The sequence below is a fragment of the Oncorhynchus kisutch genome, linkage group LG16 (assembly GCF_002021735.2).
Source record: "Oncorhynchus kisutch isolate 150728-3 linkage group LG16, Okis_V2, whole genome shotgun sequence".
Taxonomy (NCBI): domain Eukaryota; kingdom Metazoa; phylum Chordata; class Actinopteri; order Salmoniformes; family Salmonidae; genus Oncorhynchus; species Oncorhynchus kisutch.
The window spans coordinates 7,007,428-7,019,592 of NC_034189.2; the positions used below are offsets into that span (position 1 = coordinate 7,007,428).

General features: G+C 46.3%; 1 protein-coding gene across 1 annotated transcript in view; it reads right to left on the reverse strand.

Moving 5' to 3' along the window:
* LOC109885013 (cytochrome P450 26B1) overlaps positions 1-9,270 on the reverse strand; it is a 29,276-nt gene extending 20,006 nt beyond the window's left edge. The window contains exon 1 of the mRNA XM_031793062.1: positions 8,015-9,270. Within this exon, the coding sequence (XP_031648922.1) occupies positions 8,015-8,218 (204 nt within the window). The 5' untranslated portion in view covers positions 8,219-9,270. The remainder of the gene's footprint in view (positions 1-8,014) is intronic.
* Between the last annotated feature and the right edge of the window lie 2,895 nt (positions 9,271-12,165).

Genomic DNA, 12,165 nt, shown 5'->3' on the forward strand with positions numbered 1-12,165 from the left:
TCCTCATCTCTTGCCCTCTCCCTCCTCTCCTTCTCTTGGCCCTCTTCCCTCCTCTCTTCCCCTCTCTGCCCTCTCTCCTCTCTCCTCATCTCTTGCCGTCTCCTCCTCTCCTCATCTCTTGCCCTCTCTCCTCCTCCTCTCCTCCCTCTCCTCCTCTCTTGCCCTCTCTCCTCCTCTCTTGCCCTCTCTCCTCCTCTCCTGCCCTCTCTCCTCCTCTCCTCCTCTTTTGCCCCCTCTTCTCCTCTCTCCTTCTGTCTCTTATTCCAAAAACAGACTTCAAACGTGGGCCAAGAGGTCAAGGGAGAGAGAGGGGGGGAGAGGGAGACAGAGATTGGGGGAGAGAGAGATAGATTGGGGGAGAGAGAAAGCACACACTACCGGTGTGCATGGCAGTGCAATAACAGAGAGTGAAAGAGACCCTTGTACCCTGTGCATGTGGAACACCCCTATATGTTGTACAGTACACACACACACACACACACACCCTGCGGCAAACCAAAACCAGGCCCCACTTCTCCATCACTCAGTAGAGAGACAGAGAGAGTGACAGAGAGAAAGAGAGAGACACACAAAGACATTAAGGCACACAGAAAAAGAGAGAGAGAGAGAGACAGACTGACACAAAATTAAGGAAATCTTTGACTATGTACAGACTCAGTGAGCATAGCCTTGCTATTGAGAAAGGCCGCCGTAGGCAGACATGGCTCTCAAGAGAAGACAGGCTATGTGCACACTGCCCACAAAATGAGGTGGAAACTGAGCTGCACTTCCTAACCTCCTGCCAAATGTATGACCATATTAGAGACACATATTTCCCTCAGATTACACAGATCCACAAAGAATTTGAAAACAAACCCAATTTTGATAAACTCCCATATCTATTGGGTGAAATATCACAGTAGCAATATTTGTGATCTGTTGCCACAAGAAAAGGTCAACCAGTGAAGAACAAACACCATTATAAATACAACCCATATTTATTTTTCCCTTTTGTACTTTAACTATTTGCACATCGTTACAACACTGTATATAGACTGGGTGTTTCCCAGAAGCCACCATTCTCTCTCATAACTTTATTTGTATTCTGCAGTAATAAATTGTATCAGATATTTCATAGTGGTGCTCAATAAAAGGAACTACTTTTTTCCAAACACGGTGGAAGGATACAAAAATAGACTCCCAGTGTGTGTAGATTGGACTGGTGTGAGTCGGTCAGACTACTATAAATGTAGCCTTTGTGGAGCGAGTGGAAATGTTATACAAATGACTCCTTTATTAGGCCGACAGCACAAAACACACACACACACACACACACACACACACACAGCTCTATAATTATATTTATTCAGATCAGCGAGTGGGACAGGGGTAACCCCAGAACACTGGAGGAGGTGAGTGTGTGTGTGTGTGTGTGTGTGTGTGTGTGTGTGTGTGTGTGTGTGTGTGTGTGTGTGTGTGTGTGTGTGTGTGTGTGTGTGTGTGTGTGTGTGTGTGTGTGTGTGTGTGTGTGTGTGTGTGTGTGTGTGTGTGTGGTGAGAACAGAAGAGAGAGGGATCAGCAAGAAGCCACCACTCTGAGGGAAAGAGAGAGTGGGCTGTCTGTCTGTGTGTGTGTGTTGTGTGTGTGTGTGTGTGTGTGGTGTGTGTGTGTGTGTGTGTGTGTGTGTGTGTGTGTGTGTGTGTGTGTGTGTGTGTGTGTGTGTGTGTGTGTGTGTGTGTGTATAAATGAGGTGAAAGAGTCCCTGTAGTTGCCCTGACCTAACAATACATGTCAATTCACTGTCACTCTCTCCACTCACGACAGGAGCATCTGATGTGGAGAAAAAGAGGGGACGGAGGAGGGACAAGGGGGATGGAGGAGGGGACAAGGGGGTATGGAGGAGGGACCAGGGGGATGGAGGAGGGACCAGGGGGATGGAGGAGGGGACAAGGGGGGATGGAGGAGGGGACAAGGGGGATGGAGGAGGGGACAAGGGGGATGGAGGAGGGACCAGGGGGATGGAGGAGGGGACAAGGGGATGGAGGAGGGACCAGGGGGATGGAGGAGGGACCAGGGGGATGGAGGAGGGACCAGGGGGATGGAGGAGGGGACAAGGGGGATGGAGGAGGGACCAGGGGGATGGAGGAGGGACCAGGGGGATGGAGGAGGGGACAAGGGGGATGGAGGAGGGACCAGGGGGATGGAGGAGGGACCAGGGGGATGGAGAAGGGACCAGGGGGATGGAGGAGGGACCAGGGGATGGAGGAGGAACAAGGGGGATGGAGAAGGGACCAGGGGGACGGAGGAGGAACAAGGGGGATGGAGGAGGGACAAGGAGGATGGAGGAGGGGACAAGGGGGATGGAGTTGTATGGTTGTAGTCAGTAGTCTGTATTGTCTAGTTGCATGGTTGTAGTCAGTAGTCTGTATTGTCTAATTGGGGGGTTGTAGTCAGTAGTCTGTATTGTCTAATTGGGGGGTTGTAGTCAGTAGTCTGTATTGTCTAATTGGGGGGTTGTAGTCCGTAGTCTGTATTGTCTAGTTGCATGGTTGTACTCAGTAGTCTGTATTGTCTAGTTGGGGAGTTGTAGTCAGTAGTCTGTATTGTCTAATTGGGGGGTTGTAGTCAGTAGTCTGTATTGTCTAGTTGGGGGTTGTAGTCAGTAGTCTGTATTGTCTAGTTGGGGGTTGTAGTCAGTAGTCCGTATTGTCTAGTTGGTGGTTGTAATCAGTAGTCTGTATTGTCTAGTTGGATGGTTGTAGTCAGTAGTCTGTATTGTCTAGTTGGGGGTTGTAGTAAGTAGTCTGTATTGTCTAGTTGGTGGTTGTAGTCAGTAGTCTGTATTGTCTAGTTGGGGGTTGTAGTCAGTAGTCTGTATTGACTAGTTGGGGTGTTGTAGTCGGTAGTCTGTATTGTCTAGTTGGGGGGTTGTAGTCTGTATTGTCTAGTTGGATTGTTTTAGTCGATATTGTCTAGTTTTATGGTTGTAGTCAGTAGTTTGTATTGTCTAGTAGGGGGTTGTAGTCAGTAGCCTGTATTGTCTAGTTGGATTGTTGTAGTCGATATTGTCTAGTTGGATTGTTGTAGTCGATATTGTCTAGTTGGATGGTTGTAGTCAGTATTGTCTAGTTGGATTGTTGTAGTCAGTATTGTCTAGTTGGATGGTTGTAGTCAGTATTGTCTAGTTGTATGGTTGTAGTCAGTATTCTGTATTGTCTAGTTGGATTGTTGTAGTCAGTATTCTGTATTGTCTAGTTGGATGGTTGTAGTCAGTATTGTCTAGTTGGATTGTTGTAGTCAGTATTCTGTATTGTCTAGTTGTATGGTTGTAGTCAGTAGTCTGTATTGTCTAGTTGTATGGCTGTAGTCTGTATTGTCTAGTTGTATGGCTGTAGTCTGTATTGTCTAGTTGTATGGTTGTAGTCAGTATTCTGTATTGTCTAGTTGGATGGTTGTAGTCAGTATTCTGTATTGTCTAGTTGTATGGCTGTAGTCTGTATTGTCTAGTTGTATGGTTGTAGTCAGTATTCTGTATTGTCTAGTTGGATTGTTGTAGTCAGTATTCTGTATTGTCTAGTTGGATGGTTGTAGTCAGTATTGTCTAGTTGGATTGTTGTAGTCAGTATTCTGTATTGTCTAGTTGTATGGTTGTAGTCAGTAGTCTGTATTGTCTAGTTGTATGGCTGTAGTCTGTATTGTCTAGTTGTAGTCAGCAGTCTGTATTGTCTAGTTGTAGTCAGTAGTCTGTATTGTCTAGTTGTAGTCAGCAGTCTGTATTGTCTAGTTGTATGGCTGTAGTCTGTATTGTCTAGTTGTAGTCAGCAGTCTGTATTGTCTAGTTGTAGTCAGCAGTCTGTATTGTCTAGTTGTAGTCAGCAGTCTGTATTGTCTAGTTGTAGTCAGCAGTCTGTATTGTCTAGTTGTAGTCAGCAGTCTGTATTGTCTAGTTGTAGTCAGCAGTCTGTATTGTCTAGTTGGATGGTTGTAGTCAGCAGTCTGTATTGTCTAGTTGTAGTCAGCAGTCTGTATTGTCTAGTTGTAGTCAGCAGTCTGTATTGTCTAGTTGTAGTCAGCAGTCTGTATTGTCTAGTTGTAGTCAGCAGTCTGTATTGTCTAGTTGTAGTCAGTAGTCTGTATTGTCTAGTTGTAGTCAGTAGTCTGTATTGTCTAGTTGTAGTCAGCAGTCTCTATTGTCTAGTTGTAGTCAGCAGTCTATTGTCTAGTTGGATTGTTGTAGTCAGTAGTCTGTATTGTCTAGTTGTATGGTTGTAGTCAGCAGTCTGTATTGTCTAGTTGGGGGTTGTAGTCCGTAGTCTATATTGTCTAGTTGGGGGGTTATAGTCAGTAGTCTGTATTTTCTAGTTGGGGGGTTGTAGTCAGTAGTCTGTATTGTGTAGTTGTATGGTTGTAGTCAGTAGTCTGTATTGTGTAGTTGTATGGTTGTAGTCAGCAGTCTGTATTGTCTAGTTGGGGGGTTGTAGTCAGTAGTCTGTATTGTCGAGTTGTATGTTTGTAGTCATTAGTCTGTATTGTCTAGTTGGGGGGTTGTAGTCAGTAGTCTGTATTGTCGAGTTGGATGGTTGTAGTCAGTATTGTCTTGGTTGTAGTCAGTAGTCTGTATTGTCTAGTTGGGGGGTTGTAGTCAGCAGTCTGTATTGTCTAGTTGGGGGGTTGTTGTCAGTAGTCTGTATATTCTAGTTGGGGGGGTTGTTGTCAGTAGTCTGTATTGTCTAGTTGGGGGTTGTAGTCAGTAGTCCGTATTGTCTAGTTTTATGGTTGTAGTGCGTGTTTGTGTGTGTGTGTGTGAGTGTGTGTGTGTGAGTGTGTGTGAGTGCGGGTGTGTGTGTGAGTGTGAGTGTGAGTGTGTGTGTGTGTGTGTGTGTGTGTGTGTGTGTGTGTGTGTGTGTGTGTGTGTGTGTGTGTGTGTGTGTGTGTGTTTGTGTGTGTGTGTGCGTGCGTGCGTGCGTGCGTGCGTGTGCGTGTGCGTGTGCGTGTGTGTGTGTGCGTGTGTGTGTGTGTATGTGTGTGCGTAAGAACAGACTGACGGTGACCAGAAGAACAGAGCCATGACATTAATGACACGGACATGAAGGTTATGACATCATTCAGAAACACTGACACATACGGCCCTCTCTCTCTCAGCCGGTCACAATACCACATCCATCCCTCCGAGGACATGTGGAGATGCCGTTGTCTCTGGCCTCTAGTGACAACTGTGAGCATTGTTGCCTTCAGTTTCGGTTGTTCTATGGCGTTGTGTGAAAATGTTGCATGTTTGAATCCACCAATAGAAAGTTGTTTTTGAGTTTTTTGTCCCAAACCTTAACCTTTATCTAAACCTTTCAGAGTTCATTCCTAACTTTAATATTCCAGAACTAACATAAAACATAAAACACTTTGAAATTTGACATTTGGAACATGAGAAACATGGATTAATGTCTCTGTGTGTGTGTGTGTGTGTGTGTGTGTGTGTGTGTGTGTGTGTGACTGTGTTTATGTGGTGAAGGGTGAGTTTTTGAGAGATAGGATGACGTGGCAGAGATGGAGGGGGGGGGGGGGTGAGTAAGCGGATCGATTTACCGGGAGCTTGCACGGTAGCAGACACACACACCCGTCTCCCGTTAACCCTGGCAGAGAGGTAGAACTAACCATCAGGACGTTTCCCTCGAAGTAAATGAGAAGTGAAGGGAGTTTGGCTGGAGGTGCACGGTTTCTCTTCTGATGTGATTGTTTTTAAATATATCAATCAAATGCACACACACACACACACACGATGCATGCACACTAATACGCACACAGTACTTAAACACACACACACAGAGACACACACACACACAGACACACACACAGACACACAAACACACAGAGACACACACACACAGAGACACACACACACACAGACACACACACACACACACACACAAACACACACACAGAGACACACAAACACACAGAGACACACACACACAGACACACACACACACACACACACACACACACACACACACACACGATGCATGCACACTAATACGCACACAGTACTTAAACACACACACACAGAGACACACACACAGAGACACACAAACACACAGAGACACACACACACAGAGACACACACACACACAGACACACACACACAAACACACACACAGAGACACACAAACACACACAGACACACACAGAGACACACACACACACAGAGACACACACACACACAGACACACACAGAGACACACACACACACAGACACACAAACACACACAGACACACACAGAGACACACACACACAGAGACACACACACACACAGACACACACACACAAACACACACACAGAGACACACAAACACACACAGACACACACAGAGACACACACACACACAGAGACACACACACACAGAGACACACAGACAGAGACACACAGACAGAGACACACAGACAGAGACACACACAGAGACACACAGACACACAGAGACACACACACAGCTGGCAAACTGTCTCTCTCTCTATATATATATATTCTCTCTCTCTGAAGCATGGAAGCAACAAGCATCTCAGTGCATTCAGACACATTTCAAAGCTTTTTACTTGGAAACATTATATAACACACACTGTTCCAGTTTTGCGTTTTGACCTCTAGGGACTGGATTTGGGGGGATATCTGTGACTAATAGCAGTTATTACCCTGCGCACAGCTGAAAACTTACCCAAAGAAACGTGTCATTGTATTGCCTGGTTTTCCATGTTTTAGCCTAACTGACAAGTCAGTTGTCCAAGCGAGAGAGCGAGAGAGAGAGATTTTAATGTTTTCTCTCCCTCTCTATAAACTTGGCCGCGGTTCGTCCCCGGCGCATTCCGGGAACGCGTCGCACCGTGTATAAATGAAAGCGCACGCAGGGAGCGGAGCACCGAGAGTTCAAGCCCCACACAACGTGCCGTCTTGCTCTCTCGCTCTGTGCGTGTGTGCGCGCGCTCCTGGGACACATCAGCGCGCTGACAAGTGCAGCTTTAGTGACGGGACTCACGTGCAGCCTCGCGGGGTCGTTCTATGAATCTAATCACTTTTTAAAACGACACGTTCACTATTATATTAACCCCCCCCCCCCCCCCCCCCCCCCCCCCCCCCCACGCGCAACCTTTTTATCGATCTTGTTCATATCACGCTGATGGGACCTATTAAGAAGCTACTGACTGTGTGACGGATCCATTAAAGTTGAATGAAATTCTGTTTAGTAGTTTGAACACTTTAATAAAAAGCCAAGTTCTTCATGCTTATGGGTCGTGATATGAATTCTAGCCTGCGCTAGAGTGACCAATATAAACAAGCCGTGGATAAGTTGCCAAATATTTCATTCACACAACTATTACGCACGACTGTGCACACACATTCACAATAGAAAAAATGGTTCGTGTTTCAGTAACTTGACGCTTCCAAAATACTACATTTAGACGTTGCGCTAAAGCGACTCGGGGACAGCTAGGAGAGGGGAGGGAGCCGGTCTAGGGAGACACAGAGACCGAGGAGAGGGAGCCGGTCTAGGGAGACACAGAGACCGAGGAGAGGGAGCCGGTCTAGGGAGGCACAGAGACAGGGGGGGGGGGGGGGGGGGGGACAGAGAGAGACCAACTCTCACCTTAATTAACACCTAGTCTACCCTGCCCCCCCCCTCCCTGACCGTTAACCTCCTAACCATGAACTCAATCTTATATAAGGATAAATAACATCAACAACAAACAAACAAAAATGACGCACATGGCCGTGTAGTGAGTGTAGGATACACATCCGATGTGAGTGTATTAAATGACTAACTGGACGTGGAACAGGTATTGTCATCCAACAGAAGAAGAAGAAAAGACCAGAGGGAGATGAACCTCGTGGACCCGCACACCTCCACATGGCTAGAAACACCCACTGACAGACAGAGACACGTGCGTAAAAAATTTTTTTAAAAAGAGACCCGCAATCATCCACAGACCCACAAAACGATCACAGACAGAAAGACAGAGGGAGAGAGAGACATATTGTAACGGTCTTACCTGGACGAGCCAGTGGCAGGTTTCTCCTATGATGGGGAACCCCATGGAACCTTTGGGCATCGGCAGCTTGCAGTTCTTATCCCGGGTCGACGTCCATCGGAGCTGCCAGAGTTGCTGGGACACAACTAGGAGGAGGACCATGGACACCACGCAGGCCGCTAGCGTGGCCAAGGCTGAAACCAGGTCAAAGTTATCGAATAGCATGGCGAGGAAGGGTCGGTGTCTGGGTGATGGTGGTGGAGGGGAGGAGGAAATCACTGATCTCACCACCGTGCAGGGAAGTTGAGTTATAAGGAATTGGAAATGCTCTGAGGATGATCAATCAATATATCGATGGTTATCGATAAAAATGATTTGATTGATTGTAATTGATTGATTATGAAATAAATAACTATAAAAATGCTAGTTTTTGTTCTCGTTGAAATAGATAACAATTCAATGGAGATGACGCGCTGAACTCTCTCCCCTCTCGCAGTTCCAAGGTTATCAATCAGTGTGTAAAGAAATATGTTACAAAGTCCTTTTAAAAAACGTCACCTTCAATAACTTTAATGAAGGAAAGCATTCATCGAGAGTGGAAACTGATGAATTAACGTTTGAAATCTCATTTTTGGTTCGATTTTTGTAGGTCAATTTCCCTAAATAAGAAAATATAACAATACGGGATAAAAAAAAGATCCGTTTGACAGTTATTTGTCCCGCTCTCAGAGCGCACGTGGAAACAGTGAGCGAGTCTCGGAAAGTATTCTGAAAATAAACTGGGGCTTTTCTTTTAAAAAAGTTACAAGAAATGGAAAGTAGAGGAAAACCTTCCCAGAATAACCCCTCTCCCTCTATTCCGCCAAAAAAAAACACGTATTATACCTGCTTAAATCTTTCTCAAGATTGTAAAATAAAGTGTTATTCAAGAAGCAGACGAAGAGAAAAATACATTTTAAAAAAATTACAAAATTAAATAATCCGTTTTGCAGTTAGTTCTTGCAGCAGAGCGCGCGGGAGCCCGGTGGAGCCAGAGAGAGACCGTCACCGAGTCTTCTGATGCTGCTTTAGGCAACCGTTAGTCGTCTCCCCTGTCTCTCTATACCTTCTTTCCCAACTAGTAGCGTTCGTTCTCTCACTCACACACACACTCTCTGTCGTGTCACTCTCTCTCTGTCCCTCTCGAACTCCATCTGTCTTTCACATACAGGTTTCTCTGAGTGTGTGTAGTGGGAAGCGCAGGCAGCCTCTCTCAGTATGTGTTTATATAGTAACAGGCAGGCTGCGCGCCGGCAGGCAGCCAGGGTTGGAGCGAGAGAGAGCGGTTCCCCCCAACCCCCCGCAACACCTCCCCACGTAACTACGAGACGGCTAGGCAAGCTAGAGACCCCCCCCCCCCCCCCCCTCTCCGGCGCCCACCCCCATCCCTCTAACCCCACCATACACACCAGACTACACACGCCCAACTCCTCCCCACCTCTCTCTCCGAGGCGGGGTGGAAAGTGAACAAGACGGGGTTGGAGCGTGCGGGACCTGGCGGCCCGCCCGAGAGACGGGGGGAGGGGGGGGGGGTTCCCGCTACTGCGAACCTCTCGCCTGGGTGTGGGATCCATACACTTACATTGAATCAGACATATTCGCCAATAACTGTGCGAATGGGCATATGATGATGGTGATGACGTTTTTATTGATTCATTTATTTAGCTATACTTATTTATAGTTATTTATTATAAAGAGACCATTTAGAATGTTGTCTGATTTGGAACACAGCGCGTGGCTCCAACAGTTTTTCTTACCAATATTTCCCACTCGGGTGCGTAACGGGATTTGTTTCATTGCTTGGAACTGAAGGCCAAATATGAGGATAGACTCTTCAAATTACACAGAAAGATTATGAACAGCAACTACATGTTAAGATGTAGCCTATTGTCATTAAAGTGTTAATTAATTGATGTGTTTATAGGCATCAGGTTAATCATACTGGTATAGTGGTGAAGGTAAGTTCTTCTCTCCTTCTTCACAATGGCAAGTGTCATATCTTATATTTCAACCAATAACCTAGAATACACAGACACACACGGTTCGCCTTGTGACGACCGTTATTATTCTGTGAATAGGTAACGGCTCACGTCCCAGCTCGAGCCCTGAGATGAGACAGGCCCGAGCAGCACTGCGATGTCCTGACCCCGCGCCTCAATGTTCAATTGGTGCATTCGCAAACTCTGGTGCTGCACACACACACACACACACACACACACACACACACACACACACACACACACACACACACACACACACACACACACACAGACACACAGACACACACACACAGACACACACCATCCCATTCATTCCAACATATGTCAGTTTGTCTGCGGAAAAAAAAAAACTCTGGACAGCCAGGGTCTCCCCTCTCTCTTTCTCTCCCCCTCTCCTCTCTATCTCTCTCCCTCTCCATCCTGTCTCTATTATTCTCTCCATCCTCTCCCCCCTCTCTATCTCTCTCCATCCTCTCCCCCCCCTCTCTCTCTCCATCCCCCCCCCTCTCTCTCTCCATCCTCCCTCTCCATCCTGTCTCTATTATTCTCTCCCCCCTCTCTCTCTCCATCCTCTCTCTCTCTCTCCATCCTCTCTCTCTCTCCATCCTCCCTCTCCATCCTGTCTCTATTATTCTCTCCATTCTCTCTCCCCCTCTCTCTCTCTCTCTCTCTCTCTCTCTCTCTCTCTCTCTCTCTCTCCCATCCTCTACCTTTCTCTCTCCCTCTCTCTCTCTCTCTCTCTCTCTCTCCCTCTCTCCATCCTGTCTCTATTATTCTCTCCATCCTCTCTTAGCCAAAGAAAGCTTGCCGTGTGTTTGCCCTGAATGAAGAGAGAGGGTTTCTGTGCTTTTTTCTTTTTATGATATTTTTCTAAGACATACCAGGAATCTCTCTCTCTCCCTTTCTGCTCTGCCTCTTTCTCTCTCCCTTTCTGCTCTGAATCTTTGCTACTCTCGCTCTCTCTTTCTCTCACTCTCTGCTTCCCTGTCTCTGCTATGTCATCTCTGCTTCTCTCTCTCTCTCTGCTATGTCATCTCTGACCATCCGAGTCAGAGATGAAATATATAAGTATTACCCACGGCCCTACACTGCTGCCTAGCGGGCACAACAGTCATTGCAGGTGGCTTGAAGCCAGTGTATGTTGCCAAGGTCGATGGAAGTTCAAGTGAGTAAGATTAAAACTGTCAAACGTAGACTACAAATTTGTATACCTCATTTAATCACTCTTTTCAACTCTGTTATGGTATATATTATAACTTATGAGTACCTCATATGTTTATATCAGTCTTTCTAAACTATATTTGGTGCATATACATGGGGTGGCAGGTAGCCTAGTGGCTAGCGCGTTGGGCCGGTAACCAAATGGTTGCTGGGATCGAATCCTCGGAGCTGACAAGGTAAAAATCTGTTGTTCTGCCCCTGAACGAGGCAGTTAACCCACTGTTCCTAGGCCGTCATTGTAAATAAGAATTTGTTCTTAACTGACTTGCCTAGTTAAAGGTAAAATAAAGGAAAAATAAATGAATATACAATTCCTCGGTTGACACAAATATAGCAGATATGGTTCATACACACACTAGATAACAGAATACACCCCATAACACCATACAACCCACAACACCATACACCCCACAACAGCATACACCTCACAACACCATACACCTCACAACACCATACACCCCATAACACCATACACCCTATAACACCATACACCCCATAACATCATACACCCCACAACACCATACACCCCACAACACCATACAACACCATACACCCCATAACAACATAAACCCCATAACACCATACACCCCATAACACCATACACCCCACATTACCATACACCATACAACACCATACACCCCATAACAACATAAACCCCATAACACCCCATAACACCATACACCTCACAACACAATACACCCCATAACACCATACACCCCATAACACCATACACCCCACATTACCATACACCATACAACACCATACACCCTATAACACCATACACCCCATAACAACATACACCTCTCAATACCATACACCATACAACACCATACACCCCACAACACCATACATCTCATAGCACCATATACCCCACAACACCATATACCCCATAACACCATACACCCCACAACA